A 21,666-nucleotide genomic window follows, 5' to 3' on the forward strand; every position below is an offset into this window, starting at 1 on the left:
GTGAGATCTGGCTTCACGGATAGATATAGATACGTATCATTATACCCAGGTTGGTTTATACTGTAAGGTAAAGACCCTGCAGTATTAGAGAGAAAACCCAAACAATCTGGTGATCCCGTATGAGCAAGTGCTTGGCGGCCATGGGAAGGAGAAACTCCTTTTAATAGGAAGAAACCTGCTGGATCAGGGAGGGGCAGCCATCCACCTCGACGATTTAAGGATGAGCAGAAAGAAAAAAGGGAAAGGAGAACATAAGGAGACAGGACAAAACAAACTATGGGAGGGAGAAGACACAAGTGAATATCATGTAGTAGTGGTCTGTCATTACCTGGGGATGGAAATAAGAGGTAAGTGGAGAAGAAATGCTCAGTGTATCACGGAGTCTGACCCCATAGCAGCCTAACTAAGGTTAGTCTGATCCTACCTAAACTATAAGCTTTATCAAAAAGGAACATTTTAAGACTAATCTTAAGAGTAGAGAGGGTGTCTGTCCCCAAATCCAAACTAGGAGCTGGTTCTGCAAGACAGGTGTCTGAAAGCTGAAGCTGAAGATGGAAGCTTGTCTTCACCACTGAAAAAAAAGATTAAGTTGGCATCAAAATTTCAAGTTTATAATTTTACTTTTCAAGTGTTTTTTTTTCTTCTCAATTTAGAATAATTTTCTCAGAAGTTTGAGTTAGTCTGTAGATGGCAAAAAAAAAATTGTGGACTTTTTTTTTTTTTTCTTTTTCAACAAGCCTCCATAGCTGAAAGCTCTGCCTCCTTTTCTACTTTTAGAAACTGTAGGAACCACAAGGCCTGTAGTCTGAGAACGAAGTGCTCTGATAGGATAATATAGTGCTACGAGGTCTTTAAGATATGCGTTTACAAATACCCACTATTTTAATATTTTACTATATTCCTTTCGGTTGTCCTTTTCCACTGTTTATCCATTTATTGGGGGGGTTCAAGCCAATTCAGGTCCATCCAATTCTTTGAAATTTTTCCCCCAGACTAGTTGACCTCATCTCTCAAGAAAGGTACCTTTTACTCATCCCCTGGATAGTGTAAAAGGTACCTTTCTTGGTAGTACCTGTAGTAAAGCACATTGTATATTGTGCAAAAGTAAATAATTGTGCAAATGTATAGCTAGATTATCTTGGTGATTTGGAACAAAGCATGCGCATTTTGCTGACCGATCATAAACAGACGAGCAGCACCTCCCCTCTGTTTGAAAATGGTGTTGGAGCTCAGCTGCATTCCTAATATGGGCTGGAATCTCAAGATAATAGACAGCTGCTGAGATATTCAACGTACTCGCGCAGTAGAGCGAGTAAGCTGTCATTTTGTTGTGTATTAGTATAAATATGCGGACACTTTGTATCCCCGCTCTTTGACAAAAGGGGGAGATTAATGTTGTTGCCCTACAGCTATAACTGAATAGCTGCAAAAGCGGCTAATTTTATTGCGTGTTGAGCAGAGATGCAGACTATCTCTCTAATTGTGTGAAATCTTTGCGTTGTTTTGTCACGTAGATCTAGTTCTGACTGGTTTTAACTAGTCTCCTGAGCATGCGCACTCGGTGTAAACAGGAAGAAACGACGGAAAGTAGGTTAAATCCAGCCATAAAGAAAAAAATGTTCGGACGGCAACGAGCGAGTGTCTGATTTTTGTTTCTGTATTAGCCGAAGTAAATGATGGTTTGTACCACCTGATAGTAATTTCCATCACAGCTTATAAAAACGGTCGCAAGTTTTTCGAAAAACGCGATAGATTCCGTGAGCTCGTCAACATTAGGCAGAGTGACGCGGTTTCTTTTCACCTGGTTTGCCTACTGACCTATATTTAAAAATAGTCGGATTTTTCTGAATTCTGTGATTTTTGTATCGCGGAAAATCGTAAAGAATGGTTCAAAAAGAAAATACGTTGGAGACTCCTCAAGTGGACGGTGAGCCGAGCCCCAGCCCAGTCTCCGGAGAGCCTTGTGCAGAGGCCCCTGGCCCGGTAGAAGAGTCCGGCATCGGAGTTGAATCGACGGGCCACAGGAAATTTATAAGCGGTGTTGTGGAAGGTAATGTTGGAGAAAAATTATGGATGCATTTCGATATAAATGTGTATACCTAAATGCTCATATTTAGATGTAACTAAAGTAATCCACAAGATTACCTGAATACAAACGTGATCTAGTTAGCCGCATACAATCAAAAGCAGGGCGTCGAAATGCTGCAGCATCTCTGTCTCTGACTGTATAAGATGGACATAGTGCACGCCTCCACTTCATGAATTTAAGATGGTCGTCTTTCTTTGGGAACATTCCTGAGTAATACGGAAAATCTGTATTAAGCAAATATACCGGGGGGCAAATTGTTAAAGCAGTGAAGGAGCTCGATGTGCACAGGAAACATGACTGCAGCGTGCCTGGAAGTTAAATGTGTCATTTTCTCACGCAGGCTTTTATGGTCGACCATGGACAATGGAACAGAGGAAAGAGTTGTTCAGAAGGTACCGTGGATTATTTAAGAAAGCATGTTAAGAGCATTACAGCAGAATAATTTGTGGCGTTCTAATGAGTCTGAACTACAATGATTTGCACAGGCAGCAGAAATGGGGACTGAATACATATCTTTATGCACCCAAAGACGACTGCAAACACAGAATGTTCTGGAGAGAGATGTATTCAGTGGAGGAAGCAGGTGATTATCCAGAATATACCTTTGGGTCAGATTCATTGTGAGAAGGGAAATGTGACGATTTTAAACCAAGTGACTTGCATATTTTAGAGTTTCATAAATGCATAAGGATGTACTCAGTTATTGTCTTTTCCTACAACTCTGTCATAGAGCAACTCATGACACTAATTGGTGCTGCTGATGAGCATGGGGTAGAGTTCATCTATGCCATTTCCCCTGGATTGGACATTACTTTTTCCAACCAGAAAGAGGTTTCTGCACTCAAGAGGAAACTTGATCAGGTATTACAGGATTTTATGAAAAACATGCTTAAAATCCTCCTCGATGCATATCTACAGCAGTTTTCTGTACTTTACTACATTGTGATTAAATTCACAACCCTATTCTTCCCCTTCAGGTTTCACACTTTGGCTGCAAGTCCTTTGCCTTACTTTTTGATGATATTGACCACAACATGTGCCCTGCTGACAAAGAAGTGTTCAGCTCATTTGCACACGCTCAGGTTTCTATCACGAACGAAATCTACCAGTATCTGGGAGAACCTGAAACCTTCCTCTTCTGTCCCACAGGTACCTTAGATCAAAGTAGATCAATAGTAGATCAAACAAAGGTATAAAATGTGCAACCAGTCCAGATGCATAAACATTATTTTTTTTCTTGCTGTAAAATTCAGAGTACTGTGGAACATTCTGCTACCCAAGTGTCTCTCAGTCCCCTTACCTCCACACAGTAGGAGAGAAGCTCCTCCCTGGCATTGATGTGCTATGGACAGGCAAGTCTATTAGCTTCCTGTGAAATTACCACCATCATACATGTCAATATTGAATATTTAAAAATACTAATAATTATTATGATATGATGTCTTTTCTGTAGGCCCCAAAGTAGTTTCCAAAGATATCACAGTGGAGTCTATCGAAGAGGTGTCAAAAATCCTGAGAAGAGCCCCTGTAATCTGGGACAATATTCATGCCAATGATTATGACCAGAAGAGGCTTTTCTTGGGCCCCTACAAGGGCCGCTCCACAGAGCTCATCCCCAGACTGAAGGGAGTCCTCACCAATCCAAATTGCGAGTTTGAGTCAAACTTTGTAGCAATCCACACCTTGGCCACCTGGTACAAGTCTAATATGAATGGGGTGCGCAAGGATGTGGTCATGAGTAAGTATGATTAACCAAGACTCGATCGATCGATCTATCGATCGTGTGTGTATGTTTTGTTTTTTCTGCAAACCTCAATGCATACCACAGGCATTACAGATCCAGGTTGAAATTTGGGAAGGGGGGTGGGGGGAAAGATACCACAAGACACACCCTAGGTGTACTAGGCAGTACAAAATGTACTTTACTAAGCAACAAGGAAGAAGGAAAGGGAAAACGCAGATCAGTATTAAATAACCATTTTTTTTTTTGTTTTGTTTTGGTTTTTTTTTTTTAAATGGGTGGATTAAAAGTGTGTGTGTAACATGTAGTATTTTTAACCAGGAAATTTTGTTTGTGTTGTACATTTCAAATGTGAAAATATGATGTTCACCTGTGGAGGCAGGAAACATGGTAAACATGCCTTTTAAATGGCACAGGGTTAAGAAAATGCTTTGAGCTTTATCAAAGATGTGGAAAAATAGGCATTCAAACTAAATTAAAGTTTGAGCTAGAAAAAAAAGGGGGGGGAGTGTTTATGGTTTTTGCAGCCTGGCTTCTGAACAACTTTAAGCTAAGTAATTCCTCTATATGCAAGGGCATATGAGTAAAATGGATCCTGAGCAGTGCATTGCTCCAGCAGCTTTGATTAATATTCACCTTCAGCTCCTTTTCCCATGTATCATTTATCCAGGCAAAAAGGATGATCGTGGGGCAGGAGGAGACGTTCTTTAACAGAATTTCCTCTTAGGAAAGGATTAGAAATAAGCTCATGCAGTTGAAAGTATCTGAATAAGTCATGGTTTGGTACACCAAATTTAGTTACAAGAGTTTCAAAGCCTCTAAAAGTTTCATTAAAGTAATGCATTTTTTTTATATTAATGCAGTATAATCTGTCAGTATGAGGTTACCATCATCTTGCATTGAAGTTCAGATTAATGGATATGCTTTTCTGCTCCCCTCCCCCCCACCTTGCTCCTTTACCAGCTGACGGTGAAGACAGCACTGTTTCCATCCAGATTAAGTTGGAGAATGAAGGCAGTGATGAAGAACTGGAGACAGACATGCTGTATAGTCCACAGCTTGCTCTAAAACTGGCTCTTACAGAATGGCTAGGAGAGTTTGGTGTACCTCACCAATACAACAGTAAGTTTAATCTCCATGAGGTGTGTTTGCTAATAGGGTGGTTGTTGTTTTTAGGATCTCTACCTGAAATACCTAAAAATCATACTGAATGCACTGATACTCTGTTCTTTCAGGCCGTCAGGTGCCTCAGAGTGGTGCCAAAGGCACGGGCATAGATGTGTCATCCATGGCTGCTCCATCTCTTTGCTCCTCCACAACAGTCACAACTGTGTTCCAGCAGCCCATCATGTCTCCAGCAATGCCCCCCCTGTGCCTGGATCCAATCTCACTCCCCATGGCAAAGAGACCTCAGGAGGAAGAGGAGGTGAGATTTGCTATATGACGCACATGCTGCGCTTGTATGATCCTAATGAGTAATTTTAGGAATCAAGCTCTCTATTCGTGCAGATAGATTAACACCTAATACAAGTATTATTCAGGTCATTAATTAAGTAAACAGCTAATGATTTCATTTCTGGAAGTATTTATACCCTCCTTATAGTCAGGTATAATTCAGACCACAGAGCATCTGCAAATGATTCTACAAGTATTTTATTTTTTACTGGGCATATGCAGGTGGAGGTGGAAAAGAAGGATTCGGATGAGGAGCCCATGGAGATGGTGGTTGAGAAGCAGGATGAGGCAGAGCCAGAAGCAGAAGTAGACCCAGAAGAGAAGCATGTAGGTCCTATTTTGACCGACAAGATGGCTGAGGACCTGAAGCCTATGGATACAGACAAAGAGAGTCTGGCAGAGTCCAAGTCTCCTGAGGAGTCAATCCAGGAGGACTCTGGTAGTGATATTGCCCCTATGCAGACAGATGATCAGCTCAAACAGGTGCTGCAAACATTTGTGAGTCGTCTTCTCCTTTATATCTGCATTTGAAGGCAAAACCATGTTAAAATGCCTATAAAGTCTCATGGTTGCTGATTTGTGTCCACAGGAAGTGTTTGTACCCGGGCCCAATGAAAAGCCACTGTTCACAGCAGAGCCCCTTACCCTGGATGATCTGTGCTTGCTGGCAGAGCTCTTTTATCTGCCGTATGAACATGGACCCAAGGCCATGCAAATGTTAAAGGAGTTCAACTGGCTAAGAGCGAACAGCAGCGTTGTTAGTGTCAACTGCAAGAGGAGAGAATCTGAAAAGGTGGGTTAATGTACTGAAAGAAACACATGGAGTGGGTTTAGAGAAGGAGGTCCATTATCAACTAAACCTGCTGTTCAGTGCAGAAAACAAAATGGTGGATGTGCACTACCCATACTGCCCATTGGGTGGTGTGGTTATGACGGCATATTGTGTGCTTGCACTAGAGCTGAGTGCTGTGCTTTTTATTTGCATAAACGGCTACTTCCCCTTTTAAACCTCCTTGTTTTTTGCCTTTAGTTACATATTCACACATCACAGTAGAAAAGCACAGATGTACGTCATAATATCAACACTGTCATGGCTTATCAGGACACTTGTATTCATTGCTAATGTTAAAAGTAACACGGATGCTTTTCTCTGCTGCCACAAGTAAGAACTTAAATGGTTTAATGCTTTCCTTTTGCATCATTATTTGTCTTTTTCAAACACTGTGCAGGTAACAGAGTGGAAGACACGGGCAGACAAGTTTGAGGAGATGTGCTGCTCAGTCATCCAGATGTTCACACGGCTATCTAATACAGCCAATCGCACCATCCTGTATGACCTCTACTCTTACATCTGGGACATCAAGAGCATCATTTCTATGGTCAAGTCTTTTGTCCAGTGGCTCGGTATGTATAAGGGGAACCACGGGACCTTTATTCTTAGAGAGCAGTAGCTTAGCATCAAGTCCATTCAAGTGTAGTAATCCTGTCATTCTCAGGGACACATTTACATACAAATTATTAAAGCACATCAGTTTAAAAAAAAAAAAAAGTAACTTTTTTTTTATTATTATTATTATAATTATTATTATTTAAAGAACAAACACTGCAGTAATTGATCATTTAGCTGCATGGACTCCATTCTAATCCTGGACTGTTGTTTAATAACAGAATAATTGTTTCATACATCATTCACAATCAGTGATATTTCTGAACTTTATCATGCATTAGAATTTTTGGGAAATATCCTCAGTTTAAATTGGTAGCAGGCTATTATAGATGAGCTTAGAAATGGGTCAGACCAAATGCATCATCTTTAGTTCTACATCTATTAATAATCTTGTTTTAATTTGAATCCTTTTTTTTTTTTTTTCCCTCTCTTTTCATCTGACTGAATGCTGCTTGCACTGCTAGCATCCTCCCTCTTTATTCCACAACAATTTGCTCCATATTTATGTCTAAACTGAGTATCTGTGGAAAATGTCCCAGCAGGGTTACTGCTGCTTGCTGTGTATCCAGTATCATCACACCCCCCCGGTCCTCCATGCCCTAGCGCGCACGCGAGCTGGGAGAGCAAGTTGACTGCCTCACTGTGGAAGGCCATTCTGGTGCATAAACGATAAACAAGGAATCAGAAATGCCTAAATTATTAATATGAATCATATTAATCATATCACAGGAACTTTTACACTGTTGCCTCACTGAGTAATCTCTAGCATGAGGTTATTGTTTTAAGTGAGTCATGTGCTCAGTCTGTATCAGGGTGAGATGCATCACATTGTGAAAGAGGATATTCTCTCTTTTTCTCCCACTTTATCTGTCCCTCTACCTCTCATTACTCTTTCATGTGATGTGCTGTGATACAGCTTGAGTGATGTGCAATCTTGTCATAACATCTCCATTTTTTTTTTTTTTTTGTTGGAGTGTTTGTTTTGAATAGTCTGAAGCACCAGCATGGCCTGTAGGTTACTCCCTGTAATCCAGTTTCATTCACAGGTTTCTGTCCTGTCCGGCTATATGGTAAAGCTGAGGTCTCTAGCCCACAGTACACAGCAGGCAGCATACCCACGCTGGCAAGTCCACATCAAAAGTCCACAATGCTGGCTTGATGCTTCAGTAAATGGTCTTAAACACTTAAGCATCACCAAATAATATAAAGCCCTATAAATATAGGTGCTGGTCAGTATTTTTAATACCTGCATTAAGTTCCCAGATGTTGACATCTGCTGTTCCTATTAGCATTTTTTTTTTCCATTAGTCCCCATGTTTTCCCCCCAGTAGAAGCTGTGCAGCCGGCACTTAGTCACAACCTCCCTGGTTATTGTACTGAAAACACTTACTAATAACTATTTTCTACTGTTTTCTCCCTTCACTATGTACAGATGGAAGAATCCACAGTACAAGTTTCTACTGCTATTGGATCGACAGTGACCGATGTATGCACAGTGCAGGCGTTCTTTTGTTCGTGTTTCAAATGGATCTGTGTAATTTTATTTTAATGCTAAATTTTTAAATGTAAAGGAATGATTTGAAGGAAAGGAAGCTGCCCTCTGGATGAAGTCACATTTTGCGCAGCGATTTTAAAGTTTGAATATTAAGTGTTAACTCCCAAATTTCTCTTTGGCAGCATCTCTCTAACTTGTTTTTTTTTTGTTTCTGTCAGTAGGCCTAGAGAATTGGGTCAGACCAGCCTGATGCACTCACTCAGGGGACTTTGCACTTGGCGTTTAAAATTTAAGTGTGCCACGTGACATTGATGGTACTGTTTCTGTGAATGTGCTCACCAAAAAAGAAGGGCAGAAGGACAAAAGAATAAATGTTACACATTTTCAGTGTAAATGCTAATGTGCCCGGATGGTGCGGCGACTACATAATCTGCTAATCTTTTGTACATTTTGTGGTTTGTAATCTGGATAGTCAGGTTCAGGGTTCCTTCCCGTGGGTGCATCTGCGTGCTGTGTTGTCAGTTCATCAAAGGAAATGTTTTAGGTATCAGGGAGAGAGTCGTATGTAATGCACTGATAGGTGTCCTGCACGCGCGCTGCATTTGTCTGGTCACATGACAGGGCTTCTTGTCAACCAGGGGTTGGTCTTTAGTAGCAGCTTGGACGCTTTAGAGCCGTGTTCATTTTAAATTTCTGCTGCTCTTTATATTGTTTTTAACAGTAAGCTGAGAGGCCCTTTAACTCAGGACATACTGGTCATGCTGCCTCTCACTTTGACTTCCTGGTTTTTAATGACTCCTGCTCCCCCGTCATGTGACAAGGCAGATAAAATGAGAATGTGACTTCACGTGAGGTGCAAAGATCAGTGGGGTGACGGCAGCTAAAGCTTACTTTGGTGGTCCATAGACAGAATCATAATTTTTTTTTTTTTTTTTTTTTTTTTTTTTTTTTTTTTTAAATTATTTTTTCCTCTCTCGTGATCAGTGTAATGTTCATGAGGTAGGTCAGCTTTTTAAACGAGACCACCCTCACTGAATCGCTGAGAATTAAAGACCTGCTTAAAAATAACTTGGCACATGCGCACCATGTTACATGGAGCTGCTCGATAACAGTTTATTGGCACAGAGCAGGTTTGTGTTTAAGTGATGTCTCGCACCAGATTCCTTCTGGCATACTTAAGCTTTAGGTGCTTGAGCCCCATTTGATTGCAAAATATATTTTATCTATTCCAAATTGGGTCCTTTTTTATGTTTTTAATGATTTAAAAAAAAGAAAAATTATAATTTTGCTATTAGATACATATGACCCCCTTCATTTCCATCTCCCCACTCCCTTCATTTGTATCGGAGAGCCCCATCCTGTGGTAACAATGTCCGCTTGGCTCTGCTCCTAACAGGGTGTCGTAGTCAGTCCTCAGCACAATTCCTTAGAGGAGACCAAGAGCCCTGGGCCTTTAGGGGAGGTCTAGCAGGAGAGTTCCAGGTATCTAATGCACCGAATTTACAGCAATCAAATGGAAAAAAGAAAAAAAAAAAAAAAAAGAGAGTGCTGTGAGCAAAGAAGACTATGGTACTGTGTGCGTAGGTATGAAGGGGTTTGGTCTGTCAAAGGTGAGCTGATTGCAGTGGGTGAGGCTCACAACATCCAGGCTCCATCCCCTCCATTTGATCTCCAAATATATTTGTGCCCTAACATTCCTTTGGGACATTGGCTGTGTGTGAGGGGAATTGGTGACCTGAATCCCATCCTGAAAAAAGTTAAAGCCAGTGTTTGGCATGGCATCTTCTGATTTGCGTTGCTGCTTCTGATTTAATTTTGGTTTCTTTCAGCAACTGCCCAAGGAGATGCTGCTTTTCCCTGGCACATGCGGCGCAAGCGAGTACGGCTAGGTTTTATTTTTCATGACGCATCATTTCTTTGCAGGAAAGCACAGCACACAAAGCCAGCCCTTTGCAAGCGCACGCGCAAGCATCGCAGCGCCAGCGAGAACGCAAGCGTGTATGCGATGAGAGAACTCCATGACTAAACACATCAGTCTGGTCTAAAGTGGTGTTTCCAGCCCAGACTCCCAATGGCAACTAAAATGCTGTTGAGTGACTCAGCTGGCACACATTTAATTCCCCACTTTGGGTTTTTGTTTCTTGGAGTTCTCTCTCTTTCTGCGCCAGCATCATTATTTTTCTCAACAGGAGGGTCCTGCGCAGCGAAATATTGCGATGCCTTACAAAAGGGAAAGGAGCATCTCCTTCAGCCAGTAAAACCTTAGTCAGACCAAAACGCAAGCCTTTTTTTAAAAAAAATAAATAAAAAATTGTTTTCAAATGTGTATTTGTTTGTTGTGCTATGTTTCCTTAGCAAAAATGAGAAAGATGTGATGTTTGCTCTAGTTGTCCACTGTCAGGTCAACAAGGAACTCCTCTTTATAAACTTCTGTAGTCTTCAGAGTTTTTCACGCTCCAAAGCAATTAATTGTCCTTAGTTCCTTTTGGGTTGATAGTGGTTCAACTTAGCAAACACACAGTGAGGCAGTCAGCAAGAATAGCACAGCACCTTTTCCCTGTGAAACTGAACCTGTTTGTTTTGATACCCACAGAGATTGTTGCCAATTGACGGGGCAAACGATCTTTTCTACCAACCTCCACCTTCATTGCCAACCTCAAAAATCTATACCATAAGGCCGTACTTTCCCAAAGATGAGGTAAGATCCTTGTTTGTGAGTTAGGGCATGCCCCTGTACTTCTTTCATTCAACAGTTGCTAAGCGTTGATGATGCAATACTTGCAATGTTAGGCCATTTTTGTGGGAATGCTATTTCAAGCTGGAATGTTCACTTGGACTCAAGAATGAACTGATTCGGGTTTGCTTGTTAAATGTCAGAAAATCCTCCCACCCCACCCCAACCATTACTCCATAACTTCAAGTCGCAGTGTTTCCATGTCTAAGACTTGGGAGGGTCCATCCAAGTATTTTGTATCATATATTGAATTGGTGACCCTAATAAATCTATTTTATTTTTTTTTTTTTTTTTGTCTTGATTACATTAATATACAAGTCTGGACACACATTAATGTAAGCTGCACGTTGAGTGGTTGTTGGAAGCCATACAACTCTTAAGGCAATTATTCTAGTAGTGCTGAAAGATAATAAAGTTATTGGTGTGTCATCTCATCCACTTCATTAACAGCTGTTGTGTCTTTTTATGCAGTCTGCAGTGTATAAAATATGTAGAGAGATGTACTGTGAAGGAATGGAAGATGTGCCATTCTCTGATGAGGATCCTGACCTCATAGGAGACAGGTAAAAACAACTATGGTGGTGGTGTTTTCTTTTTCCTTACCCCCTCCCCCATTCACTGACTTATAAAGGCCTTACTGTTTATTCACAGGTTGGTAGGAGGTCTCCTGACACTAAGTTCAGACTATGGGTTTGTGCTAGAGGATGATGAAGGGATCTGCGGTTATGCTCTCGGCACCGTAGATGTTAAACCCTTCATCAAAAAATGCAGTTTGAACTGGATTCCCTTCATGCAAGAAAAATACCACAAACCTGACGGTGATAAGGACCTCACAGAGGCTGAGGTATGCTCATAATCCATTTAATAAATATTTTATGGTTCTGTGTGTCCTTTTGATGAAATTACTTAACAATCTGTCTCATCCCTGTAGAAGATTATGCTGAGTTTCCACGAAGAGGAGGAGGGTCTTCCAGACTCTTTCCTCTCCAACTTCCCCTCTCTCATCAAGGTTGACATTCACGCCAAAGTCACTGATCCCAGCGTGGCCAAAAGCATGATGGGGTGTCTGTTATCTTCTCTTAAGGCCAATGGTAGGTGGTAGTCAACTCTGATTATGGCAACTGTGTCTCCACCTACAGTCTAATAACTGCTCCATAGAAGTTTTGATTTGTGAGGTTTATTTATTAGGTTTTTGTAACAAATGTTCGTTTATCTAGATGAAATGTGCATGAGGCCAAAGTCCAAAATGACAAGCAAGCTCCTCATTTGAGTTTCAGTCAGAGGTAGTTGATCTACATAATGGTAGAATGAAACCTCCTGAGATTAGGAGCCCATGTTGACTTTCAGTTTGCTGTTTTGTTTTTTTTGTTTTTTCCTTAGATTTTAATGCCAGCATCAATCAAGGGTAATAAATTTTGGTTATTCTGTGTTGTCTTTCTCTCTCAGGGTCCCGCGGTGCGTTCTGTAAGGTTCGACAGCCTGATAAGCGAATGTTGGACTTTTATAGTAAGCTGGGATGCTTCGAAGTGGCCAAAATGGAAGGCTTTCCCAAAGATGTCATCATTATGGGGCGCAGCCTTTGAAGAAATGTCCTGCTAAACACTAACGGACAAAGAGCAAATTGACATAGTTTAAACATGTTTGCTACCTTCATGAGGACAAACTTTCATGGTGGTTTTTATACCACGGTACCATCTGGGCTCTTTTTAGGATTTATGTGAGGAAGCGCAGCAGATTCCTGTGCTGCTCTTAGATATTTTGGCTCTACTGGATTCAGCACGTCAAAGACCAAGGAGTGCTATGTTGTCTCTTTCAGTCAATAACACACAAGTGGGACCCTTCCTCTGATCCCACTGCTCCTATATCTGCAGGAGGATGAAAGAGATCGCTCCATAAGCTTTTGTTTTGTTTTTTTTTGTTCGGTGGCCATTACATGAATTTTACCTGCATGCCCTAATGCAGAGCGTCTGTAACTGAAGTGAAGGCTTAGCTGTGAATTGAGAAGCCTGTATCTCAGGTAGTGTAGTAACTACCCTGACTTTCTGTTTTCCCAGTTGTGACATAGAGGAATAACGTAGATGCTGGCTTAGGTGGAACATATTTATACGATATGAGGTGCTATTTGAGAGTTTGCCTTTCATTTTCAAATCATGGTATTTTTGGGTCGCTCCACAACATACTTGGGGATGGAGGCCTTTTAAGTAGTGTGTCTAATAAAATTGATGTGAAATGCTGTACATATGAAGAGTGGACAGTTGTAGCTTTTTAAGGTTTTGTGAAGCCCTGAGTGAAATATTGCCACAGACCAGCAAAGAAAGTCAACCAGGAGGTCCTTTGAATTTCTGTTCTAGTAGTAGGCATTTGGGAAGCAATAAAAAGCTTCCATTTGTTCATAAACTTGTTTCTCAAATTGCATCTCTAACTTTAATGTTGCCCCTCTTTTTTTCAGCCATTGCCTTCTCGTTCATTGCCTTTTGATTTCAGGTTTATAATGTAGACCAAGCTTTGTGTCCAGTTTATCAGACACAGCTAGAGATGGCACATTGTTGGTAGTGTTCAAATTCCAGAGATGTAGCCTGACACTCAGTCACATGTCTTAGTTTTTGCTGTACCAGATCCATAACTTCGAGCACAAATCCCTTCAGTACAGCTGGCTAAAAATCTCATATAGTACTATTTTTAGTTATGTTAAATTCTCCATTTAACTGTTGTTGAAATGTTTTCTCTTTGAATTAAAATGTCAAGTTTACCACAGTTTAGTTAGTTCCTGTTTGAAAGCACGAGCATTTAAAGCAACACTTCCTGAGTGCACTACCCCGTGGGACCAAAATGTTCTCTTTTTTGGGGGGGGGGGGGGTTGAATGAAGAACCCTAAAACTCTGACCTACTGTTCAGTTCACTCCTGTCATCCCTCACTACTTTGTTTCAGCGTTGCATACCGGTGAAAGTATTCTCAGCGAGTGTTCTTACGATCACTGAGGTTGAGTCCTGTCACCAAATGTCAAAGTGGCACTGGTTCCCATACTGTTTTTTTTTTTTTTTTTTTTTTTTTTTAAAGTCACATTTCTAATTATTTTCTTATAAATCTGTGGCTATTTTTTTTAAGCACTTTGACTATATGAGTGTTTAACTGGTTAAATGAGGATCTTTGGTTGTTACTCAGTAGCTGCCTGCCAATGTGATGTTTTGAAACTGTGCATGAGGTGTAATGGATTTGTTTTGGCAGATGTTAGAAAAAAAATTGCCTCATCTGAAGCTACATAGAGGAAGAAGCATGTCACTCACCCCTATGAGTATAATACTGTTCTCAGAGTCTGTAAACTCTGTCAATGATAAAGTGTTATTTTGTATTATCTTTATTGAAATTGTCAGCAATTTGTCAGCTGGCCTAGTTACAACCCCTTGTCCCGTACAGCCGTCCTACCTGTCAGCCAGGTGTGAAACTCACCCACAGATCTGTTATCTGTCAGCTTAAACGACGGCACAATTTTCACACTTGTCTTAAATGGTTCAGTTTGCAGTTTGTTGATGCTCAAACTTTCTCCTCTGCCAACTAGGTTTGATAAAACTGGGCTGTGAACGAAAGGGGGCTCCAAATGTACATTTTCAGTTAAGGGTTGTGGGGAGGGTTCATTAAATTGACATTTTCCATTGTAAAGTTTGTATGTTAAAAAAAAATATATATATATATATAAAATGGAAAAACTAATAAACAATAAGTGACTTGCTTTGTTTCCAATCCTGTTTTTTTTTTTTTTTTTTGTATGCCTGTCTGTTGTGAAGAGCAAAGATTTCATGTGGGGGTTTTTTTTTTTTTTTTTTGTTTTTTTTTTAATAAGGGAAAGTAATGCTTGCATTAACTGTCGACATCCTGACGTGGTACACAAGATAAGTGACCCTTGGTCTAATATCCTTTTTTAAAATATGTAATCACTCATCAGCCAGTTGTTAGGTATACCAATTCAACTGTTCATTAAGGCAAATATACACTTAGGAACACTTTAAAAACACATCAGCTCTCAATGGGGGGGGCAATGCTGGTTGTTGTTTGATGGAAATGAAAATAATCAACCTACTGAGGGCTGAATTCAAAGACACCCTGAAAATCAAAAGGGAAATAATGATGCAGCAGGCTAGTAAATTTCCCACAATTCAATTGCAGTAACTCAGAATGGTACTAAGTAGTTTGCGTGGCCCCACTTGCTTGTATGCAAACATGCTTGACAACATCAGGGCATGCTCCTAATGAGAGGATGGATGGTGTCCTGGGGTTCTCCTCCCAGATCTGGACCAGGGTATCACTGAGCTTCTGGACAGTCTGAGGTTGGACTCAACCATAATGTCCCAGAGGTGTTCTACTGGATTTAGGTCAGTTGTGAGGGCCAGTCAATGCTATCAACTGCCAGCATATTCCACCACATGATGCCCTGCGTTGTCATGCACCAGGAAGAACCCAAGACCCACTGCACCAGTGTAGGGTCTGACAATGGATCATCCCAATACCTAACGGGAATCAGGGTGCCATTGCCTATCCTGTAGAAGTCTGTGTGTCCCTCCATGGATACCATCAGTGACCCACCGCCAAATCGGTCATGCTGAGCGATGTTACAGGCAGCACAACGTTCACGGCTTCTCCAGATCCTTTCATGTCTGTCACATGTGCTCAGGGTCAACCTGCTCTCATCTGTGAAAAGTGCAGGGTGACAGTGGTGGACCTGCCTATTCTGGTATTCTATGGCAAATGCCAGTCATGCTCCACAGTGCAGTCAGTGCACACAGGGCCCACTAGACGACGTCGGGCCCTCAGGTTACCTTCATGAAGTCTGTTTGTGATTGTTTGATCACCTATTCACATTGCTGGCCTGCTGGAGGTCATTTTCTAGGGCTCTGGCAGTGCTCATCCTGTTCCTTCTTGTATGAAAGGACCAGATACCGATCCTGTTGATGGGTTAAGGACCTTTTTTTGTCCATCTCTCCTAGACTGTCTGTCTCCTGAAATCTCCTCCATGCTCTAGAGACTGTGCCGGGGGACACAGCAAACCTATTGGCAATGGCATGTATTGATGTGCCATCTTGGAGCAGCTGGAATACCTGTGCAACCTCTGTAGGGTTCAGGTTATCACCTCATGCTACCAGTGGTGACACTGGCCTTAGCCAAATGCAAAACTAGTTAAGAAACAGTCAGTAGTTTGCCAAAAGTGTAACTGATGCTAAACTCTGATTAAAAGTGTTCCTTCAAATTTTTTTGACCAGTGTATAATTAGCCAATCACATGGCAGCAACTCAGTAGTCCTGCAGACATGGTCAAAGCGACCTGCTGAAGCTCAGTGTCTGTGTGTGTGTGTGTGTGTGTGTGTGTGTATATATATATATATATATATATATATATATATATATATATATATATATATATATATATATATATATATATATATTTCATCTTGTGCGTTTTACTGTTTGATGGTTATGAAAGACGGGAATGACCGAGGCGCGGGCGCGCACTGATGACGCATCAGGCATGCTTGTAGGCTGCGACGCGCTTGTTATTTATCGTGGAGAGCTCATTAGGCAGCAAAAGGATATTTAACTTTACCGCTTCTACAGCATGTCTTTTCACGACGATGAATCCTCGGAAGCCGGACTGACCGGTCAATCGAGGCTGGAGAGCTTCCTGTTCAGTAAGAGCCAGTTAGAGTCTGTCAGAGATGCTCTGTAGGTGCACACGTGGGTTTCTGCTGTGATGTTCCTACAGAAAAATCTGCCTCTTCATGTCATTGTTGTGGGTTTTTTTGTTGTTGTTTTTTTTTAAGCCAAAACTGCAACTAGTTAAATTCTGGTCTTCTTACTATTTTATTCCAGGCTGCGAGCTGTCCTCTAAAGTACCTTTCTACACTTTCCAAGGAGATGAAGAGGAGGACCTGGAGCACTTCCTTGAACTGAGAACAGTACGCACAGTTTTTGTTACAATCATTGTACTTTAGCAACGGCACAAATACACCAGTCAGTCACACTTAAATCTGGCTGCAAACAGTGAGGTTTAGTGCTGTGATTGCTGCAGGTTTGCTTAGGTGACGGTGCCAAGGAGGAGAGCAATGTGGTGGAGGTGACTGCCATGAACCACAATGGAAAGACTATTTCAGTTCCCATCGCCAACCTTCACATCAAGTGTCTCCCCATGGTGCGTAAACGCTGCATGTAGACTGATATAACACACTGCTGAAGTTTGATCTCTTAACTTTGACGTTTCTGTGTCCTCAGGTGAGTCTGGGTGAGTTTGAGCTGAAAGCACCAGTGACCATCCGACTCAAGGCCGGCACAGGGCCGGTTTCTGTCAGTGGACTACACCTTATTGGTAATACTTTATTTTCTTTGTGCTTAAACACTTTAATATGGAACCCCACAAGGGACATGGGGAAAAAAAAAAAAGATGTACTTCTTCGAAAAACTCGCAAAACTTTTAAATTTCAGGCCATGTGCTTCCGCGTTAATCTTGATACGGCAGCGTCCGTCAGGACATTGAAAGGATCGGCGAGAGATTGCCAGCAAAAGTCGCCTTTAATTTATAATTCAGCAGTTACTGTTGGCCGAAAGCGTGCCAAAACTGTACAGACACGAATGCACCTAACTGACTGTCTCGCGCTCACCCCCTCACTGCTCCAGTCGATCGCCACAAACACACACAGTGCTGCCCCGTCCCCCTTCACCTCTCAGTTACTCAGCTCATAAACAACCACAGTGATGGAGGACACATATCCATTGGAGAGATTCATATATATATTCATAAAATAAAATCTCGAGCTATGTGGGTGTGGGGAGGGTCGAGTGAAGCAGCGAGTACGTGAGAGCGAGACAGTCAGGTTCATTCCTTCGTACCTGTACAGTTTTTGAAGATGTTTCACCTCTTATACAAGATACTTCTTTGGTTCTAAAACCTGATGCTGATGGGGAATCCCAGGTATTTAACCCCCCGATGGGATTGTCACTTGGGAGAAGGTCTTGAGACTCTCAAGTGAACCTGAAAAAGAAGTGGAGCTGGCTTCAAATGCTTAAGCGACCCATGACCTGGATGACTGAAAACCTACATAAGACAACTACCAGCAAGGCATATTGTTGAAAAAAGTGTAGTCTAAAATGTCTGCATTAGGTTGCTAACGTGTTTAACCCTCAGCACTGAGCTTCCTGTATAGTGAAACACTTGGTGTAACCTTAGTGCTCCCCTGTGTATTACCAGAATAGCTGGACTGCAATCTGAGAAAAGTGGGCTTCTGAAATCCTTCTTTTCCTTTCTGTTTGACCCTGCCATATGAAAGGTTAAATAAATCTCTGGACAGTAAAACTTTCTAAATTCCCTTTTAAAAGAAATCTGCAACTTTTTGATATGTGTTGGATTATGAATTGTAAAAAGTACATTAACTTCTTTCAAACATACGTGCAGTGTGTGCCTTTCTTTCACTCTTTCCGCTGGTTCGAATTAGTGTGTGTGCGTGAGGGTCAGCTGTGAGGGCAGATTCAATAAAGTAACCTTTTTGGCACTTAAACAAAACATGCAGTCCAGAATGCAAATATTTCAGCAGTTTTTTTTTTAATAGGTTTTTTTTGTTGTTGTTCTTTCAATATGAAACAAAATAACAGAACATTAAAGCCCAGAGTCTCATGTTCACAATCTTGCTAATACCAGGATTCAGTTGAACACGGTGAACTGACATCATCTCCTGATCTTCTCAGCCTCACAGGTCGAAGACTCGGATTTGTCTGAGGAAGAAGACTCGGAGGAGGAGGAGGAAGAAGAGGAAGAGCTGCCTGCCATCAAACCAGCAAAAAAGAAGCAGAAGCAGTAGGCGGAGAGGTTACTGGTGGATTTTTTTTCTTCTTCTTTTTTGAAATGGCTCACTCACTGATGTGTTTTTATAAAATAATGTTTTGGTACCAGATGGACACATTTTACAAAATTCCCACTTCCACACCAGCCACGTGAATGCTGTGTGTGGTGGCAGCTAGCGGTGCAGTCGGGGGAATCATGACGGGCTCTGATGTTCTGGGTAGCGTGTGATGATCGATTGCTACCCGCAGTTTTATACTGTACATGATTCAGTCACCACTGAAGGTGGTGGAAGAGGTGTCTTTTTACCACCAGCGGATCCTGGCATTGTTTAAAGATGCTGAGCGATGGGGAAGAAAATGTATTCCAACTCAAACTGAGTGTCGCCGGCAGATGATACATGCAGACAGTATATTAAATGCTCTTGTTTCATAGGAGAGTCTCCCATTTCCTGCCACTTGTAATATCAGAATACTGTTTTTCTATGTAATGTTTCGATCTTAAATGTGAAGATTTGTACTTGCAGTTAATAGAACAAGGAAGCATTTTTCTCCAAATAAATGAGCAATTCCAGCACAATAAATAAAATACACAGTTTGTTTCGTCATGGTCGTGGTGCCTTCTTTGAAACACAGTAGCTATTTAAGCTTTAGAAGCTACAGTGCCTGGCCAAAAGAAAGGCCACGCACTCCACCTTTTGTATGGACTCACTGTGGAATTATTTCAATAAGCTTATGCAATATTGTTGCACAAATTCAAACCTCCACCTAGAGTCTTCTTTGGCACATCCTAAAGATTCTCGCTGGGGTTAGGGTCTGGAGTCTGTGGTGGCCAGTCAATATGTGAAAATCATCTCTCATGCTTCTTGAGCTAGTCTTTCATAATTTGAACCCAATGAATCCTGGTGCTGTCATCTTGGAACATGCCAGTGCCATAAGGGAAGGAAAAAAATCCATTAATGGAAAAACCTGATCAATCCCTATATGCAGGCAGCCGAACCGAGATCTCCAGTCCAACGGGAGGTTTTCTGTATATTCAGTTCTAAAGTACAGGACTTTAACAGTGATAACATTCAAAAGAAAATTATGATATGCAAAGCTGAATTTAGATGAAAGGATTTAAAAGAAATCAAATGAAGACAAATAGACAACAGAGAAAAATACAAAACAGAACCATGAGCAAAGAGTTAGACAAGTTAGTAAAGATGCATGCCTGGATTCCACCTGCAGTTAACTGGGTAACACTTTATATGTTAGGGCTAAGGGTGTAATTCCTCTGTAATTAAAGGGAATTTCAATGCATTTTATTTGAAATTAGAATGCAGTTATAGTTACTTTCAAATACTTAAATGTAGGTACACTAGAATAAGAAATATTTATACTATAAGTAATTTTAATTAGTGTGCAACTGAAATTGTAAGTACGCTGTACTTTGCAGGGTGTGAGCCATATTATGAAGTGGATTAATTTTGCCCTTTTTACATCTTTATATTTTTTTACATCTTTATTTAATATTTATTGTGTTGCTGTGCATGATGGATGTTCTAATATTCATCTGTTCTTTTATTTTAACCAGTGTAAATGTGGTAAGGACTATTCTCCCTCACCAACTTATAAGAAAAAATAAATTTGCAGTGCTATGTGACCATATAATGATGGAGCCAAATCTAACTTCTTCTTTTTTTTTCTTTCTTTCACAATCACTGTTCAAACACAACTTTCAAACGAAGAGAGGAGACACTCCTTTCCTGTAAAATACCTGGAAGTTAGGAAAGGTTAAGCTACTCCATAATAGGGCCCACACCCCGAAAAGGACAGTATACTTACAATGTAAGATGGGAAAATATTGTTCGTTTTTCTGCAAAAATACCCAGAAATTATGCAGTACTTAAAATTACTCAAAGTATAATTTGTGTCTCCTTTCCTGTAAAATACCCAGAATTTAGGCACTACTCAAAACTACTTGTGCAGTACTTAAAATTACTAACAGAATCACTTGTATTTCCTTTCCTGTAAAATAAGTTATGCAATACTTAAAATTATTCATGCACTACCTAAAATGAGTTACATATTACTTACAGTATAAATTACTTACAGTATAAATATTTCTGTTTCCTGTGAAAATCTGACTTGTTGCCCCCATATTCCAGTGTACCTACCTTTAAGTATTTAAAGGTAAATATAACTGCGTTGTAATTTCAAATAAAATACATTGAAATTCAATTTAATCACAGAGGGATTATACCTTTAGTCGTGGGCCACACAAAACAATGTGCTGATTTACTTCACTAAACTGGATCACTTGGCCTTGCTCTGAGTGGGATTTAAAACTTCTATTTGAAAGGTAATGACATCACCACTGCACCACTACGGTGTAAAAACTCCTCAAATGGTAATGCGTTACATATCAAATCAATGTATAACAATCTTCCAGCTATTTAATGTCACCTTCACTCAGAGCAGGTGGTGCTGCTTCTTATTTTCTGACTCATAAACCACATCCAACTGGTCTGTGCTGAGTGGGAGTTTTGTGAGCCTTTGCAGCACTTTTATTGCTTATCAAGATTTTATGATCCAGCATCTGCGTGGTGCATTAAACGCTCACTTTCAAGTAGAGGTTACAGCTGTGTCCAGAGCAGCGCTAGTGTCTGTAACAATATACTGATTAACACAGAGAAGCAAAATCTACTGCCAAGTGAAACCCTCCTTACCGTCACGTCAGACTCCAGAGAGATTTGTGGGACGGTGGAAGTATGTCTGTATCATCATTCTTTTCACTGAAACCCTTTTCCATGTAGTATACTTGGATCTTGCTTCACATGAGTCCTATTTTGCATATATCAAGCGCAGAAGTAGGATAAGCCACTTTGGGCTACTCTCTTATTTA

General features: G+C 40.8%; 2 protein-coding genes across 6 annotated transcripts; both read left to right on the forward strand.

The window, feature by feature from the left end:
• Positions 1 to 1,557: 1,557 nt before the first annotated feature.
• On the forward strand, positions 1,558 to 14,688 carry oga (O-GlcNAcase). Of its 5 annotated transcripts, XM_030747481.1 has the most exons (20): positions 1,558 to 2,050; positions 2,430 to 2,481; positions 2,575 to 2,672; positions 2,820 to 2,950; positions 3,067 to 3,238; positions 3,343 to 3,441; positions 3,543 to 3,827; positions 4,794 to 4,952; positions 5,066 to 5,256; positions 5,508 to 5,783; positions 5,875 to 6,078; positions 6,515 to 6,689; positions 8,165 to 8,218; positions 9,624 to 9,709; positions 10,821 to 10,925; positions 11,433 to 11,524; positions 11,613 to 11,805; positions 11,893 to 11,906; positions 11,940 to 12,052; positions 12,408 to 14,688. In XM_030747481.1, the coding sequence occupies exons 1-20, from the start codon at positions 1,885 to 1,887 to the stop codon at positions 12,542 to 12,544; spliced, it is 2,802 nt and encodes a 933-aa protein (XP_030603341.1). In that variant the 5' UTR covers positions 1,558 to 1,884; the 3' UTR covers positions 12,545 to 14,688. The 5 variants fall into 5 exon arrangements, with proteins under 5 accessions (XP_030603341.1, XP_030603339.1, XP_030603340.1 ...); XM_030747479.1 differs by having other exon boundaries at positions 11,893 to 12,052; XM_030747480.1 differs by having other exon boundaries at positions 5,508 to 5,768; positions 11,893 to 12,052.
• Positions 14,689 to 16,462: 1,774 nt separating this feature from the next.
• On the forward strand, positions 16,463 to 19,387 carry npm3 (nucleophosmin/nucleoplasmin, 3). Its single transcript, XM_030748345.1, has 5 exons — positions 16,463 to 16,639; positions 16,821 to 16,906; positions 17,020 to 17,139; positions 17,220 to 17,313; positions 18,687 to 19,387. The coding sequence occupies exons 1-5, from the start codon at positions 16,567 to 16,569 to the stop codon at positions 18,797 to 18,799; spliced, it is 486 nt and encodes a 161-aa protein (XP_030604205.1). The 5' UTR covers positions 16,463 to 16,566; the 3' UTR covers positions 18,800 to 19,387.
• Positions 19,388 to 21,666: the final 2,279 nt, after the last annotated feature.

The sequence above is a fragment of the Archocentrus centrarchus genome, chromosome 15, assembly GCF_007364275.1.
Source record: "Archocentrus centrarchus isolate MPI-CPG fArcCen1 chromosome 15, fArcCen1, whole genome shotgun sequence".
NCBI classification, from domain to species: Eukaryota; Metazoa; Chordata; class Actinopteri; order Cichliformes; family Cichlidae; genus Archocentrus; species Archocentrus centrarchus.

What these genes read in the sequence shown, in the direction of transcription:
- oga (XM_030747479.1), top strand. Translation starts at nt 1,885, where the DNA reads ATGGTTCAAAAAGAAAATACGTTGGAGACTCCTCAAGTGGACGGTGAG. An exon ending in CTTCCTCTTCTGTCCCACAG is followed by an intron (nt 3,239 to 3,342) that starts GTACCTTAGATC and finishes TGTAAAATTCAG; the next exon opens with AGTACTGTGGAACATTCTGC. An exon ending in GTCTAGCAGGAGAGTTCCAG is followed by an intron (nt 9,710 to 10,820) that starts GTATCTAATGCA and finishes TGATACCCACAG; the next exon opens with AGATTGTTGCCAATTGACGG.
- npm3 (XM_030748345.1), top strand. Translation starts at nt 16,567, where the DNA reads ATGTCTTTTCACGACGATGAATCCTCGGAAGCCGGACTGACCGGTCAA. An exon ending in ACTTCCTTGAACTGAGAACA is followed by an intron (nt 16,907 to 17,019) that starts GTACGCACAGTT and finishes TGATTGCTGCAG; the next exon opens with GTTTGCTTAGGTGACGGTGC. An exon ending in CAGTGGACTACACCTTATTG is followed by an intron (nt 17,314 to 18,686) that starts GTAATACTTTAT and finishes TGATCTTCTCAG; the next exon opens with CCTCACAGGTCGAAGACTCG.